General features: G+C 39.2%; 1 protein-coding gene across 1 annotated transcript in view; it reads left to right on the top strand.

The window, feature by feature from the left end:
- KHDRBS2 (KH RNA binding domain containing, signal transduction associated 2) overlaps positions 1–18,485 on the top strand; it is a 190,893-nt gene that overhangs the window by 124,952 nt on the left and 47,456 nt on the right. Inside the window, exon 9 of the mRNA XM_018564849.1 lies at positions 3,713–3,905. Within this exon, the coding sequence (XP_018420351.1) occupies positions 3,713–3,905 (193 nt within the window). The remainder of the gene's footprint in view (positions 1–3,712; positions 3,906–18,485) is intronic.

Below are 18,485 nucleotides of genomic sequence, written 5' to 3'. Positions count from 1 at the left end.
AGGGACAAATGACAAACATATAATATGCTATCTGGCTGCTGTAGGAGCTGCAGTATAATGTTGTATTTAAATGGCTTGATCCATCTTTTGCCAGCCAAATAAATAGTTTTCAAAGCAAGAATTCTCCCACACACTGGCCAATGGCTCTTTTCTAATTGGATTCCCTTGTTGCTTTCAAAAAAAGGACCATTACACTGTGTAAAACAGGAAGGCACTTTCTGAGACAGCACTGCTTTTCCAGTACTGCAGAACCTTCAGATTCAATTTCCTTACTTCATGCAGCCCTTTTACACTTCCATTTACACAGCTATATTTAAAAGCCTTGAAAATGTTTCCTCCAGTGTATGACAATCTGCTATTTTGCTGAAGAGAGTATGCCAAAACTGGCTTCTCCCAGATGGATTCCTCATGACATGTGTTAGCTCACCAAGCTTATTTATTGATAAACTCCAGCCTTGCCTTTTGTCTGGCAGAGTTGTACAGGGTCCTGTTCTGTACTGAATCGGCTCACTCTGACTTCACTGAGCAACTTAGATTGAGCCTGCCTCATTTCCTCACTGGAGAACATCCAACGTAATCTAGCTCTTTCCTCTCCAGCCTTGCTGTTCATGGTTTAGTTCTTATATTAATGGAGGTTAATCATCACATAAAGCTGTTACTTAGGACATTCTACATGAAAATGCAGCCTGCCAAGGAATGCCCACTCCTCCAGACTGATATCTACTTCTCAAGGCATCTTGATGTTTGCATAACTTCTCACAGGAGCCAACCAACTACTTGCATCAAAACAGGGCTCTTTAGAGGAGTACTGAAGCAGCATGCTGTGATGTTTTCAGGAAGCCATGTACCATATCATTTTGGTCCCCCTCACTAGCAATGATCAGCCTGCATTGCAAAGAGAAGCACAGAGACCCAGTGATAATGTCACTGGTGCTAAAATAAGTCATGTAATGAAAATGGATAGATTTTATTTAAACATTGTGTTAGCATGTTGATGCTAGGGGGCAGGGAAAGCAAAGTGTAGGCATATAAACTTAATATAGTTACCGTACATTATACATATATTAGCCTTTGGAGTGCATGGTCTTTACAATGTATATGCAGAGATTATTTTTCCAAACCCATGCATACTAGTTTTCTGAAAGTCAGATGAAAAATCCTATTGAACCACTATGGCACTGTAATTTAGCTAGTGAAGCAACAACTAAACATTTACAGCGAGAAATGCTTTGAAATGCAAGCTCCTTTTACCACCCCCATAAGGAATAAGAAGAATGATCACTAACAGGCTTATTCACAAAAGAGTGAAGAGTTTGGAGAAGGCAGGAGAAGTGAACAATCTAGGCCAAAATAGCTGATTTGGAAAAATTATTCAATTCAGCTCACTTTCCAGTTCAGCTGTCCTAGATTGTTCACTTCTCCTGCCTTCTCCAAAGTCTTCACTTTTGTGTGAATAACCCTGTAGGTGTTACAGGTTACTTGTGTTTTGCAACTGCATAGTCATACATGTTCACCCTACTTTAACACTTTGGAAACATTTGCTGAACTCTAATTTTGTACATGTTTGATGTTTATTTAGTAGAAAGTGTAAAGAGGTTATTTATGTTCTTCTTTCCTTCTATTTTTCTGGTTTTACACATATATATGACAAAGCCAAGAAAGTGCTGGTAATAATCAAAGTGAAGGCCTAAAGAACAAGCATGGATAAAAAAGGCTAAAGCCTGTGAGAGTTACATTGTATGGATGAAGTTGGAAAATGCAATCATAGCTTTAAACTGTCCACACTCTTCTAAGCTACAGAGTGATCCACCATGTGTGGACCCCATTAGGCCTACTAGATTAAAGTGATGCTAAACTCAGGAGTTAAATCTCAAAAATGCATTCACATACTTTAACTAATAACAAAAATGTAATTAATGTGTGCATCACTCAGCTGTGGAACCTCAAATCATCTCTGAATTGGTGCTGACACTGTCCTTCCTTCTGAAGGGTGGCTACATTTGTTTCCCCTGGTCCCTGCTTGTGTTGTAAAGTAGCCACTGCTTCAATCTCGCTCCCATGATAGACTACACTCTCAATACGAATTAGTAAACTAGATGTGAGATTGTAGTCCATCATGGAAGTGAGCTTGGAGTGGTGACTTCTTTACAACATACACAGGGACCGTGGGGAACAAAAGTAGCCACCCTCCAGAAGGAAGGACAGTGTCAGCATGAATTCAGAGATGATTTGAGGATCTATAACTGAGTGATACACAAGTAAGCTACATCTGTTAATAGTTAAGGTACTTGAATGCATTTTTAAGCTTTAACTCCTAAGTTCAGTGCCACAAATCTGAACCATTACTGCATCTCTATGCATGTAGAGGGTTATAGGGAGATCATCTAACATGCACTGAAGAGTAAATAGGTAAAAAAAGCTTCTCCTGATGATATGATTACGCAGGAGTAAACAATCATACCTCTCAATGTATTGACAGCTCTAGGATATGGGTATAAGTATAACCTAAACATCCTCATCTACTAAAGTACCAAAGCAGACCAAGCTCTGCAAGTTACATTTAAAAGCTCATCCTTATGTTAAAAAAGTGAAGAAAATAAACCATGCTTAATGCTGTTTGTGCTAAGCTCTTAATGTGGCTAAAAATAGAAGTTCTACTTAATTAACGTTCCACATGATAATTCCATGGGTATACAAAACCTGTTTGAAGCAGGTCAAATGCAAGACAAAAGAAGTTCAACTGCAGGTCAAATACACATGCCAATAAAATCTTAATGATCTCTAAAAACATCTCAAGCTGATGCCAGTTGATGTCATCAACAAAACTCCAATATGTGTTACCAATGTCTTTGAACTGTGGCTTGTGCTACTGCCTGATAGTTTCAAAGCAGTAGTTTAAGTATAAAATTATGTGTGAGTGTTTAGAAACAATTCCTGAATAATTTCTATCAGGTTATGTATTTTAGAGTACCAACCAACTAAAGTAAACAGAAGTACAGTAAAGAGGACACTCAAAAACACTAAAGGTGGTCATACACTGTTAAAATTTCATTCAGGAAAAAAAATGTTCAACCTTGCCAAGTGAGTCAACTAATTTCATTTAAAAGCCCCCAAAATGTCATCCAGACCAGAATGGAATCCCAGGTGTATAAAACAGGTTTATTTTGTGCCTAGCACGTGTGCATTAAAATTTGTACAATTTATTATGAACGCAAATCCCATTTACGATCTAAATTTTGTTTCTTCAGTCAACAATTAATGTAAAATAGACGTTCTAAGTGTTAGAAAATAAAGCATTCCTAAAGTGGAAATTTCAAATGAAATTCTACTGGTGTATAGCCAGCTTTAGGGACATTAGAAAGAAAAATATGTTGGAAATTGGTTGGTATCACATATCACCAATTAAAGATTAGGATTCCTCTGTGGGTGTTTAGGACACTGAATGGAGACTGATACTCTTACGTTTTTGGTCATTTGTGTTGAGTTACTGTTATACGACAACAAATATCAAAATCTTAATAATGTTCATAATAATCAGAGCTGTGATTTATTGTTAGTTATGGCTGAATAAGATGCAATAATCCAATTTAAATCTTATTAATAACATTTTGGTCTGTCACAATCCAAATTTTCCTATGGCTGTTTGGGTAGCCTGTGCTATAAATTTATGAACTGTTTAATCTGTGCCCACTCTATTATTTTTTTTTATTAGGAGTCGTGGAGGTGCCATTCCACCCTCACTGTCAGGTCGAGGTACTCCAGTTTCCAGAGGTTCCCCTGTCTCACGTGGGGCATTACCATTGCCACCAATAGCTCGTGGAGTTTCTACGGCAAGGGGACGAGGAGCCCCAGCTGCCCCTGGCTTTCGTGCACCACCTCTTGCCCTCGAGACCTATGATGACTATGTAAGTTTTTTGCAGTTTATTCATGCAATTTTTATCAAGTGTTTATTTAGGTATTTATTCTCATTTCCAAAAACAGATGTAGGGTTTGACGTATGGAAGTTATTTTGAATTCTCACACTGTATTCCAGATGATTCATGAAAAAATAAATGTACAAATTTGCATGCATACATTTTCATGTGAGTTTGTTATGCAAAAGTTTCATCTGATTCATTATTTGTACTTTGTTGAAGTGTGGGTATTTTTTTATTGCAAAAATGATCATCTCTGTTTGAGGAAGATAACAGGTTCCTTTTGTTTGTGAAATGGGGACATATGAGGAAGTATTACCAGAAAACCATTGTCTGAGAAAAACCCCAAGATAATGGTGCTCATACCAACCCACAAGTGTTTAAAATCTGTGAATTTTGAATAGTAAAATGTATGAGTTTACAAGACAGTAGTAAAAGCTTTGTGATAAAGCTTCTTTTGATGTGTTACTGTATTTTTTTGCAGTATGGGACATTATTTTATTGTTTTGCTTATGAAGTTTTGCTTATTTGCTTAAAAATAATAATTGCAAAAAAAGCAACAATATGTATATATATATATATTTTTTTTATTTCATATTATTTTATTTTTGCCTTTTATTCTCACTTTCCCCTTCAACGGTGTCACTTGGCTTATTGACATTGTTCTAAGGCCATCAGAGCCATCAGATATTTCTAGTTATCAAAAGAAGCAGTCAGAAGTGTGAAAGAGTGTACAGCAGGAGTCAGCCTCTGTCAATATGTTTCACATATTGAAGACAATAGTTTTTAAGGAATACATATCTTTTCAATACTCTTTGTTAATCCTTAGCCATGCTACAAATAAGCTTCAAATAAGTTTTCCTAATCTCTTGACTGCAGGATTTTTTTCAAGTCATGTGGAATCTTGTAGTAGAGTATTAGACACTTAGAATATGCAAAACTTTAAACCAGAAAATGCCCTCTCTTATTCAAAAAAATGGTGCTTAATAAAACAGGGTACATTTTTTTGAACTGTATTAATTCATCGTGTATTAGTAAATGCAGCACCGGAACTAAAATTGGGAATACATGGCTACTGACAGTTTAGATATGTTATTTGGACAGATTGCTGCCTCCATTCAGGATTTAATTTTTGTGACAGCAATCATTTAATATGCTTGGTATAGTTTTTATAATAGGGCATCAAAATGCATGTGCAGTATGTCTACGGTAATATAGATTAACGATTGTGGATACAGTTCTAATTGTGTATATGTTGAGTTTTTGTGAAAAAAAAACAAAATGTGTGCGTGTGGGGTGGGGGTGGGAGGGCCTGTTGCAAACCTATTTGCCCAGCTGTATCTGGCTTAAATAATTGACCTGGCAGAATAATGCAGGTCTAAATAAAGTCAGGACTCCTGATCCTCATATTTGTTTAGGATCAGTTATTTGAAAGAACTGAAACTATTATATTAGACTTTTTAAGCCATTTTAATACAGAAATAACTTTCAGGATACTGCTAATACTTAATATATCTACTCCTCATTGTACATTTGTGTCAACAAAAAGTTGAAGATATATGAATAAATACAAGAATAAGTGTTTGCATTTTAGAAACTGAGGAATGCTGTAGTCTATGTGACAACATTTTGTTGTTCTGTTTCAACTACCACTTTATGCATTTGAACATACCTCTGGAGACTCTGTCTGTATGAATGGTATGGCAACCTGTTTTGATGGTAGAATCCACAGGCAGTGTCCAACTCACCAAGAAGACTCAGAAAAGAATGCAGTTTAGTTTATTCTGGATTGACAATACAAAGAATGTTATAGATTATTATTCTTTCTCAAATGAATATTTATTGAGTTTAACAAAGAAAACAACACATACATGTTGCAGTAGAAACATATATCTATGGTAAACAGGTCAAGCACTATCAACGTACGGTGCATGAAATTTAACGCAGTAATAGAAGTACACAGCTTTGGTCTTTATGACAAGTGTAACATGTAGGACTCCTTGGCCAAAGTATACAAGCTAAATCGGTATTGTCAATAGTCCAACCTTGAAGTACTCCAGCACTTAGGGCTCTTGTTATAAGACATTAGTACCTGATGCTGAGTGATGTAGGATGGATGAGATGTGGCTCAGCTTCATCTAGTGCTTATAGCAGTCAGAGAAATCAGGAACTGTGCAGTTCTAAAATACTAGCAACAAAATAAAACACAAGACATGGGGAGACATAGCAGGCAAAAATCTGACAGGACGGAGAAGAAGGAAGGAGAAGAGAAGGGGAAAAGAAGAAGGTTCAGGACCGTATCTATTGACAGAGGGGACAGTCGACAATGGAGCAATGAGAAGGGCTTCAAATGTGACAGAGCCGCCGGGAGGCAATCGAATTAAAGAATTTATCGATCCACGGGGACCAGATTGCTTCGAATTTGTGCATAGAGTTTTCTAATTGTGCCGTGCGCTTTTCTTGGGCCATGATCCAATGAATGTGTGTGATCACATGTGAGATATTAAGAGAGTTGGTTAGCCAGTTTAGTGCGATCTCTCTCTTAGCAGAAGAGAGGATATGGAGGGAGAGTCTAAAAGCCTTATTGGGGAGATCTTCTGGTTTACAGTTTAGCAGGGCAAAAACTGGATCCTTAGTCAGCGTCACTGAGACCGCCGAGTCTATGAGGGCAAAGACCTCATCGCAGAAGCTTGAGACCATAGGGCATCGCCACCATATGTGTATAAACATTCCTGGATCAGGGCAACCTCTGAAACAGTTAGGCGAACATTGAGAGTTGTAGGTGGCTACTCTGGTTGGCACCAGGTACCATCGCATGAGGACCTTGTAGTTTATCTCCAACATACTTGCACACCGCGAACTGGATTTAGTGTTTTGCCAAGATTGCTGCCAAGATTCTTCATCCATGACCTTTCCCAGGTCAATATTCCATTTATCCATATAGGATGGGGGAGGGTCTCCCGGAGGAGATATCAGAGATATATAGAGGAGGGAGATAAGTCCCGACCATGGGGGTCATCCCGACAACTTCGTTCAAATGATGAAAGCGTGGTGGTTCTGTCCTGCTTATTCATGTGTTTTGTAAGAAAGTGTTTGATCTGGAGATAGCGAAAGATTTCTTTATTGGGCAATTGGTAGTGTTCCTGTAAGTATGGGAATGATTTTACTTCTGAGGTGGACTGAAGTTGCCAAAAGGAGGTAAGGTTACGTGAAGACCATTCATTGAAACTAGAGGGGCTGTGTATTGCCTGAGGGAAGGAGGAATTACCCAATATGGACATAAGGGGTTTATGAGGGGAGATTAGCCCGTACGTTGTTTTTACAGCATCCCAGATTTTAAGGGAATGGGAGGTAATGGGATTAGAGATAGGGGAGCGGAGTTTGGGGGGTAGCCAAAGAAGATTGGCTACCGTCGTTGGGCCGGACATTGCATCTTCCAGAGCTACCCAGGCAGGGGACTCGTTGGTCGCGTGACATTTGGCAAGTTGGCTTATTTGTGCTGCTTGGTAGTATTTGGATAAATTTGGTACTGCTAATCCTCCCTGGGATTTTGGGAGATAGAGCGTATGCCTAGGGATCCTGGGTCGGCGATCCCCCCAAATGAAGGAGAAAATGCGTAACTGGAGTCTGTGGAGCATGGGGGCTGGGACACGTACTGGAAGGACCCTAAAGAGGTAAAGGATTTTTGGCAAAAGGGTCATCTTAACAGCGGCTATCCTACCTAGCCAGGAGAGGCGTAGTTTGCCCAGGTTCGCAACATTTGCGATAGTTTAGTCACCATATCTGGATAGTTAGTTCTGTATAAAGCTTGATAGGACGAAGTTAGCTTAATTCCCAGGTAGGGGAGGTGGGAAGGGCACCATGAGTATTTATATTTGTCTTGTAGGGACATTAGTAGATTGGGGGGTAGGGATATGTTCAATGCTAAAGATTTAGAATCATTGGTGATAGCTTATTATTCTTACAGCTGGAAAGACATTTATTTCTGGAAGCTTTGTAACACCATGAAAACCCTCTTAAACACAATGAGGGAAAATGTGAAAGTAATTGAAGAGGCTGGGAGTGTCTAACTAGATGGCTGCACTAAGGGGTAGGAAGTAGGGTATTATAACAAGATACAAATTGAATGGTAAACAATATAAAAACCAGGCCGCTTCTGGCAGCACATTTTCAGTCATAATGATAAACGTAAACTTATAATTATAATAATAGTAAGAAAAGAAACCCATACAGTTAAAATTGTAGTGTTACCTAACATTAGTGGTAAGTGAAAAGTGCCCCCTTACACTGCTTGTCAGTGAAGAAGGGCCCCTTAGTGTGATTGTCAGTGGGAATGACCCTGCAGCTAATGGTGTTCAGTGGGAGGAGGGCTTCTTAAATTCATAGTAAGTAGGACAGGGGCTCTTATGTTGGCTATTATTAGTGAGAACACTCCTTACAGTATTGACCATTTAGAAGACCCCTTATAGTATTGGACAGTGGGAAGGATGCCCCTCTTACAGATAGATAAAAAGATAATTGGCATCAGCATTTATTTATTTGAGAGGCAAAATTGCTCATTGTCCAAGGACTTCGTAGAAAACCCTAGAGTTCCACACACCCCTGGTTGGGAAAAGCTGTATTATATTAACAGGAAAGCAACTAGCATTTTTATTAAGAGAGGTCAGGAATGGTAACCTACATATTTTCCTCAGTACAGGTTTCCTTTAAATCACAATACTAATAGATGTAAAATGTATGCATCTTATTTTTAAGAATTTGAAAGCTTTCTATATGCATCTTGTGTCTTGACTTTAACTTTATTTGTTGTTACTATTATTACTGAAAACATGACTGGCCGGTCATGCTAGCAGGGAAGCCATTTAATCCAATTACAACACAGTGCATTTTCTTAAAGACCAGCATAGTTAGAACGTATTTCTTTTTTGGGATTGCATATGTCAAAATGTTTTAGAATTAAGAAAATTAAGAGACTAGGGCTTTTTGAGAACTGCAAAAATGAGATATCCTGATATAAATCTAGTATTATTTGATTAAATCCTAAATTATATTTAGCTGAATCTTAACAGCTGGATAGCATATTGATTAAATAAAACTGATTAGATATTATGCCAGAAGCACTTAAATAAAGAGCTAAGGCTCAGCTGACAAGCATCTGGTGATACTTGAAAAATCCAATTGTATTTCCACTGTAATAGCAATAAAGTGGAAAGATTTTATTACAGCAGACTATGGGAGTGCTAGAGCAGTACAATACTGCTGCAGAGGCTACGAGCAAAAATACCTTTTCATGGCGATAGTTTTATACGTTAAAGCAATATGAATAGTTTCTTTTTTCCTACATGGTCAGCAGCAGGATAAAAAATAAAAGTCATATAAAACAATTAATTTGAAATTTAATTAAAGCTCTCTGTTAAATATTCACACCGACAGCACATTAAGTTGATTGTACTGGCAGAATAATGTAAGATGTTTTTATGGCTGAAACAGCAATAAAATTGTGAACATTTTGTGGCTTCTGATTCCTCTAATTTAATCACAGAGCTCTACTGGCATACTCATTGGGATTTATAGTGTATTAATGTAGAAGGACTTGCTGAGTTAGTGTCCACTGTGAGGTTATTTGAGGTCTTCAGGTTTACAGTTTTAAGAGAGTTAATAGGTAAGAGTGTATTCAGGTGGAGGAAATTATGTTGTGAGGCAACCCACCACTTGTACAATTGTGCAGCACTCAAACCTTGCACCTCTGAGTAGTAGGTTCAGATCCCTCCTGGGATATATGTTCTGCTTTTGTTCACTTGAGTTTCCTCCTGGTGCTCCAGTTTCCTCCTAAAAACAAAATACAAATTATACTGATAATTTACTTAGGTTTCTCAGGAAGTGGCCCCATTATGTATGAGCATAAAGGGGCATGAGACTGTGAGCACCTTCATTCTACTGGTTTCATAATGCACTGTGTAAAATCTTGACACTGCATATTGGAAATCCTTAAAATAAATTATTCTTGAGAGGTGGAGATCCAGGATGATGTTTCCTATCTTTTACAACATGGCAACAATTCCAGTCAACGCAATGTACAGCAGATTGCAAGGGTATTGTGGCATAGCGTAATTATGGTGAGAACTGATTCGTTTCTGCACTGGGTATTACTTGTGGGTGCTTCTGTGAAGTACCATGCCCTCTTGGGAAGTCCTCCATAAAAGATTAACCCTAAATGACCTGATAATGTTCCTGTTTCCACTAGCTTGACAAAAAGAACAACATTTATGTTTTGAGGCTGTGTTTTATTTCAGTGCCTGGATTTTTTTGATGCTATAATAAAAAGACTACTGTTTTGGTTTACAAACAATGGCTGATAGTTGTGGTTAAATGATATGATATGTAATGATTGTAATTCATGATGTTCTGAACACAGCCATAAACAATACATTTTAGGTTGCAAAGTTTGCTTTTTTTACTTTGAAGACATGCATTATATTTGTGATAGCATGAATCATATCTACATTAGTTTCTATATTCCTTTTTATGGCAAACATTAGTAATATGATGAAACAGTCCAATGTGTATATTACGTATAGATTTAAATATATTGCTCTTAATCTTTTGTGAAACTTTTTGATAAAAGATTAGCTTCATTAATCAGAGCAAACTGCCCCCACAGGCAAACAATGTCCAAAGTAATTCATTCAAAAGGACAGAAAAAGGTTGATGTGTCTAATCAATTTATTTTCCTCAGATTGTAATTCAAAGCACACTACCAGCTAATTATTCCACTGTGTATATCACATGATAATATCAGAGTTCAGATATGTTTGTCATAATTAGGTTACTGAGAATCACATTGTTGAAAAGCAATGTTAAATGCATTGTCTGGGTTTGAGCCAAGTTTTATCATTAAACACTTATGGGCCTCTGACTAAGGCAGCAAATAAAAAAGAGCATCTTGTCTGTCCCCTTCTGGACATGTGTGGATAAAACTAGCCACCGGACAGAAAAGAAGCTGTAGCTCAAGTAAGATGATTCCATCTTTATATCTGTAAGACCTTGTTTGATTAACTGAACAGTGTAATAATAGCTGCAGTTGAGCTTATAAATCAGACAGCTTGCTGTATTCAGCAGCCCATGCTGGTTTCAAATTAGTACATAATGCTGTGGGGGACAAAAGATATTAGTTACGTATATAACAGGTACAGGGCATCATAATTTGTAGGTACCTAGGTCAGCATTATCTGTAAATGCTACCCTGATCCCAGTGGTGTATTTATCCGCATGTAATGGAATGTGATATGATTACATGATTACATGCGGTTAGAAAACACTCTCCCTGAATGCACAATCATTGCGTCCATGGAGAGTTATTGATTCCTAACCGAATGTAATCCTATCACGTCTTATCCGGGTGCCGGCGCAGACTCAGCTACAGGGTCTGCATCCGACAGAGATGCAGACTGTGTAGCTGTTCCCGCAAGTCAGGTACGCGGTCCTCGACCGTGTACCTGACTTGTGAGCTGGCTGCCGGCCACAAAGTACCGTCTCGCGGGCCGGTACATTCGCAGCTCGGCCGGAATCTGGCGCCCGAGGCAAACGCCTTGTTTGCCTCGCGGCAGATACGCCCCTGCCTGATCCCGGGATATGTTCCATGCTGCACTGTTGCAGCTTTGGTTGAGTAGCTTATTCTTTCTAACCGGAAGAGCTGTATTCTGTACTACACAAGCTTTTCTTGGTACTGTTATAGCCAGGACCACCATTAGAAATCATAGGGGCCCCATACAGCCTGCTTGACAGGGCATCCTTCCCGGGCTCCCCAAAGTATGAATTCTAACATAAAACAGAAGTCCATAGTAAAAAGTCTAACATTGTGCAGACACCTTTCATGCCCTATATGCTTTTTGTAGTATTTCAACACACATGTTGCAGGAAAAATCATTCAAAATACAACAAAATTATACAAATACATGTTTTGCATTTCCTTGCTTTTATTTATATCCAAACAATAAAAGTATGGAAATGGATCGGGGGGGGCATGTCTGGCAGGGGGCGGGAGGGAGCTGCCTCTCCGCTCTGATGCCATCCAGGGAGCCACATCCAGAGAGCAACAGACAGGTGGGCGTGCGGGTAGGTTGGTGGGCGAGGGGGCGTGAGGGAACTGTGGCCTGTCTTCACATATAAAATTTAATTACATATGCAGCTACCCTGAAGGTAAGACTTCAGGGATGTCTGTAATATAAGACCTACCACCGAACTAGGTCTTATTTTCGGGGTAGGTCTTATATTACAGAAATCCCCGAAGATAGCGCTAGGTCTTATTTTCGGGGTAGGTCTTACTTTCGGGGAAACACTGTATGTATTCCCATACTTTTATTGTATAAGTATAAACTTTTTTTACTTAGTGCCTAGTGCATGCTATGTATTCCTGTGGATCTACCTTTCAGTCATGTAATCATTAAAGTAGATCAATAGAAATACTTAGCAAGCACTAAGCAGACAACACATCTACCCAGTTTATGCACTGTGTGTCATTCAACTAGGTCTCCTCCACTCGCCCATACTACCATTGACTCCTTGTTCTTGGTGCCTGTCCTGTAATTGCTCCACCACCACCACAGGTGAGGAAAGGATACTGGTGCCTCCTGGCAGTCCGGCGTCCAGCTTCTGAGACCAGTAGGGCCTCCCTGCACCTCATTTTCCAACACTGCTCACCCCTGCATCCCCTGCCAACCTCTTCCAACAAGGTATTGGCCATAAAAGGTGTATGGGGGTCCGGGTACTGCCCTAGGGGACAGGAATCAATGAAAACAAAACAAAAAAACCCTTTTTAAAGGAACAGTGATTTCTACATGACTTAAAGGGTAAGAATAAAAATGAAAAATTCCTTCAAATATCATGCCTGGGGGGTCCCCTTAAACTGCATGTGAAGCGGCAGATCGATGTATAGAACCTGCTGCAGCAAAAAGTGACATTTAAAAAGAAAAAAAATGATTTTTTTTTAACTCTTAAAGTGTGCAGTTCCCCTTCCCAAACAATACCAGACCCTTTAGGTCTGGTAGGAATATGAGGAGGGACCAATTTTTTTAAAAAAAGCATAGGGTTCCCCATAAAAGTCATACCAGACCCTTAAGGCCTGGTAGGAATATTGAGGAGGGATCTTGTGTAAAAAAATCAGAGCATAGGCCTGTCAGGGTCAGAAAGGGGGGGGGCGAGCGCCCCCCTCCCACACCAGGCCACATGCCCTCGGCACTGGGAAGTACTTTTCCAGGGTCGCCTATGGAAAATCAACTGGTCCCCGTGCCGATGGGGACAAGGGCCTCTTCCCCACAACCCTGACCCGGTTGATGTGGGGGTGTGCGGGCAAGGGGGCTTATTTGCATCGGAGTACCCCTTTAATTAAGGGGGCTCCCAGATGCCGCCCCCACCCTTGTGAATGAGTAAGGGGCACTTGTACCCTGACCCATTCACTAAAGGGTTAAATAAAATAGTTATTAAAAGGTCTAGACTTTTGATAAAATCCTTTATTTGGAAAGAAAACAAAAGACTTTTTTTTTTTTTTTAAATAACGTAATCCATGGTCAACCACGGCGTCCAGCGTTGTCCATGACGACGACCACAACTTTAGCCTGTGGACACAGAGGCTGCATGGGAGTGTCTGCCTGGCCTTTTTGGCCTTTCTGGCATGATGTTTACTGCAATAAAATGCAATCATCGACTGTTAGAATCAACTGTTCTGATTGACTGCTATAATAGACCAGCTGCTGGCACTTAGCAAGCCTTTAAACAATTAGAGCTTCAGAGGGCGCATTGCCTTGTGGGACGTTGCGCGGTTGCATAGACCGTGAACATCCCAAAAAGTTTGGTGTTCAGCGAACGCTCGAACAGGCAATGTTCGAATCGAACTTACGTTCCATTCGAATCGGCAGCCAATCACTATTGTAAATATATCTCTTACTCTGCACAGAATATATTCTTTGTCTCTATAATTTACCAACCTAATAAGCATAGACCTAGGAGAGGCTCCTGGAGGGGGAGGGCGAGATGCAACTCTATGTGCCTTTCCCACCACAAACACAGGAGACAGGTGCTCTTTGCCAGCAATCTCAAGCAGCCAATTTTTGACAAAGCATTACAGTTTCCTAACTGTCAGCTTTCACTATCCATTCCCTACAGCAGCTTTCCAATTTTATATGGCTGCTCAGTGCCCCTCACCTTTTGTAGAGAAGGGGCTGGCTTATCCTAAAGCCCTTGTATTGCCTCTTCTAAGCTTGCTAGCCATAGTTTAAAGACCATACAGTGCATTATGTTTTACAGTCTCCTTGGCAAACCTGCAGTGAAATTAGCTGAGACCATGAAACGTGAACACTCAGGATTTAGAGCTTAGTTTTAATACCCCCACCTATTCCCAGAGCAAAATATTGTCTATGCCCCTGACTTCTAACGAACCTTAATTAAGTGAAATCATTTTGAGAATATTTTCCTAAAGACTGTTATTTTAAAGTGAAAAACAATATAATTTCAGTGGGGATAGAATATGCAGCAAATTTGCTTCCGTTGTCATCTGCTGCATAATTCAGTGAATTTTCTCACAAAATACATGGGATTTGAATCTTCTTAGGTTGCCAAGTGATGCAGGTAGTGCAATTTAGTGTGACATTCCAGAGCCAAGCACTAGAATGTATTTGAAATATGTCACAGTAAAAGGCCAGAAAAATTGTAAAGTAATTGTATTGTATTTTCAGTGCTCAGCTTTCACCAATGAAACCAGGGACATACATTCTAATTGCTTTGGACAGTCGAAGCTGTCAATCCACAAGAGCATATCGGAGACAGCCTTGGCTACATCAGTAACCTAATTACAGAAATCCTGGCTCTTCACCAATGTTTTAACACTTGATTTATTTCCTGTTCAACTTGTTCAATAGAGCTAGAGTTAATTGGTTTTCTGAATGAGTGTTAAAATATAAGGATCTGGCTTCATTAAAGGAAGGCTTCAGTTATTAAGCTTCACTGAGTTTAGAGTCCATTTACAGGTTAGCAAAACTGGCAGTGATGGCTTTTTGTGCAAATCATCAAATATGAAAGGGAAGCTTGCTGTAATGCAATATTTTGTAGGAAGAATGTAAATGCAGAGACAATTACTAAAACATTCTGTAGATTGCATATAAAGGGAATTGGCAGGGGACATATTCGACAATTTCATGTCTCTGCCTTTTAACATTAAAGTAGCTACATCTGCAAAATATGAAAACACTATTTAAAACAGAACTAAAGTATGTTTGTTTAATGCAAACATCCTGAATTTGCAAGTTTATAATCGGGCATGCATGCTAACTTACAAATCAATGCTACCTTTTGCATTACCCATATTTCATATTACCTACTGTACATGCCATCTTGCCTAGCAATTTCATTAGCATTAGTGGGAGGCAATGAAGGGTTCATAAAATTTGACGGAAGGGATGTAATATTTTCATCAAAGGAAGTTTTATTATTTGCTAGAAACATGAGTTGCAGTAGGGCCTCCCTCTCTCCTGCTCTTTTACAGCCACTTGCTTCTTGTTTTAAAAAATGCAGCTGTCAAAAAATGAGAAAGGAGAACATAGGGAAGTCTTGGAGAGCTACGTCATTCTGGGCAATGTTGGTTTCTGCCTCTTTTGAACCTGTAGGAGCATAATGACATACTAAGAAGGAGGTGGTGAAATCTTAAACCCCCATAGCGCTTTACCCAGCAGAACTGAAACCAAGAGGTCATAGAGTATACCAAGTCCTGCAATTAGCCTGACTTACATACAGCAGCACCCAAATTTGATAATGTAGGTTTGAAAGAAAAGGCTGTATTCAGGCAGCTTTAGTGACATTATTTTTTTATAAAACAGTAATTTGACCAGCAGAAAGAAATTAGCCAGTAGTAGTAGACATTTGACTAGTGCATCACTTCTGATATATCTAAGTATGCCACCCACAGTGACGAATGTATCATTGGGTCCGGCGGGAGCTCCCTCTACCCCTCCTCCCCCCCCACTAAGTGTCTTCCCCTATATGTTCTCCTGCTTGACTTGTCACTCTACAAGCACCCCACTTCCAAAATGTTTTGTCCCGTGGGTCTTGTGTTCTATATGTGCTTCCTTCCTTGCCCCCCCCCCCTCTTCAGTGTTGTCTGGATAGATGGGAGAAAATGCGGTCATATCACCTAGTCCTAAAGTCTCCTGACTGAGACGCACACAGCGGTTATAGAAACAAGATGCCTACCCTTCACGGCATGATTTGATCTGTGTATTTCCCGTTGTATGTGAATGGTATTTGGGCTGAATGCATCCATATGCATGCTTATATGCTTATGTCTCACAATGGAATGTAATTACATGCTCCGGTACTGCACTGATCTCCATGTTTGCATGTCTTTCATGTTACTTGTCTTAAAACCCTTAATAAACACTTATTATTTAAAAAAGAAATGAATTAGCCAGTAGTTCACTGAGGCTATCCCTGTTCTGCTGCTAGCCAATTTCTGTCAAACTCTCATTAAGAATTAAGAGACCGCGCTTTCTCCCACTCCTCCCTCTCCATCCCCTTTTCTTTGAACTGTGTCTCCTTCACAAGTTTCCTGTGTTCAGGCGAAGCCTGAAAGGTGGTGTGACCACCACGTTCTAGTTTGTAACAGAAGACTACTTAACATACACTGTGTGACTAGCTGTGTACGGTTTATTTCCTGCGACATGCATAACACAGATTGTAATGTGCTTAAGTCCTCCTTGATTTATAGGGCTGTATGTACAGCCTCGATTTCATTGTTTATGATGTTTATGTACGCTGGAATTTCTTTATTTCTTTATTTTGGAAAACAATAATAACTTTTGAACTAAGAATTAAGAGACCGCAGATGATACAGCAGTGTAAAACTGGCGAAGAGTAAATGCATGCAATATTTTTAACTTGCAATTTCTAAGTGTTTGTGAAAGAAAAACTTAAGATCTTTTTTAGAGACTGAGGTTTAACATTATTTCCAGATTCTTGTAATTTATCTTATAGTATTTGTTTTCATTTCTTTCTCAAATCCTTGCCACTGGTAATGGACCACTGCAAAGGACTGAAAGAGTAGGACACATGCAGCTATGTAAGACATGGTAAGTGGTGGAGAGATTAAAGCCCATTTCCACCTTTGCAGAGGTATTTTTTTAAACATATGCCATCAATATATTGTACACCAAGTGTACATAAAGCAGGCATATGCAGTTGCTGTATATGAACATAGAAACTCACTTTTTTGTTAGCTGTCCTCTTCATCTCCTCATGAAACTGGCTGCCTCTATGCTCTAGAAACAGTCTGTTTAAATTACAACTGAGCTCTCTCTGTGCTCTCTCTCCTCATCCATTAGTATTTATAGTGGCACTTTCCTTAACAGTGTATTGTAACCTGGAAAGGCAGAGCTGGTTTTTAGTAATCATGTTACAATGAATAACAGGGAGAGGACCAGCTTATTACAGCCTGCTTTACAATCTGACCACAGTCAGGCTGAGTTTCCGGTGGAGAAAAATGTTGAATTTGTAGGACTCAGGACTAATGAAAAGTCCATAAAAAATGAAGAAAGCTGCAATGTGAGTCAAGAAAATGTAAACACATATACATCATCACTGCAACTCTACATTAGCACAATTAAAGCTAATCACTTACAAAGGTGTAAATTCCCTTTAAGTTCATGCAAAGAATAGAAGGATGGCCAATAGTGTGAGTTGATTAAAGATCAGATAATATTCTTCTCACTGTGCATTCCTATTTTCTCTTTAGACAAAGCTCTGCAACAAAAAGTTGTATAATGCAGTGTTCAAAACTAGTATAATTTCATTTTCAGGTTCTGCTTACTGCTCCTATACTTCCAATACTTCTCATGATAACAGTGTCAGTTCCAGTTATCAGACAATACTGGGTATCCAGCGTGAATCTTTTCAAAGCAATCCCTCTATTCTTTCAAAATCCGCCAACTTTTTTGGTTTAATTAGTAATATGATATCTATTTTAGGGTGTTATAACCAAACCAACTGCATAGCTACACTTGCCTCTGAACACTCTTAAAGAGGAGCTAAATTTTGGAGTTCAAAGAATCTTTTCCCCATAACTGACTTACAATGTTTTGTTCTGCACTGTTTCTATGTGGAAGCAGCCTTCTTATTAGAAGCAGAGTTTTTGCTTCCACATGTCAGAGCCTCCCATTAAAGCAGTACTTTATATCTCATACAGTTATGATGCTGTGAGCACAGGATTAACACACACCAGTTAGTGTAATGCTACTTTTTAGGAGGTATTTCAGATGAAAGGTACATTTTCAGGGTACTTAGGCACAAATAACATTTCAGGAGGTCAGCAATAGAAGCCTTCATATTTCTCTCATCACGGGATAACTTTAGGACCCCTATACACCTTTATATTTCAGTGCAGTGTCAACACATGCTCACAACCTATCGATTGTTTTAAATGGTTCATGTGCATTTTCACTTTTGTATGCATCAGTGTGCATTATAGGGCCTATTGATCACAGTGGCAGCATATAAGGAGCATGATTGTTGACAATTTACAAAAAAATG

Source organism: Nanorana parkeri, unplaced genomic scaffold (genome assembly GCF_000935625.1).
Source record: "Nanorana parkeri isolate BGI_ZX_2015 unplaced genomic scaffold, ASM93562v1 scaffold789, whole genome shotgun sequence".
Taxonomy (NCBI): Eukaryota; Metazoa; Chordata; class Amphibia; order Anura; family Dicroglossidae; genus Nanorana; species Nanorana parkeri.
The sequence above is the reverse complement of the archived record's forward strand: the minus strand, read 5'-3'. Positions and strand labels throughout refer to the sequence as shown.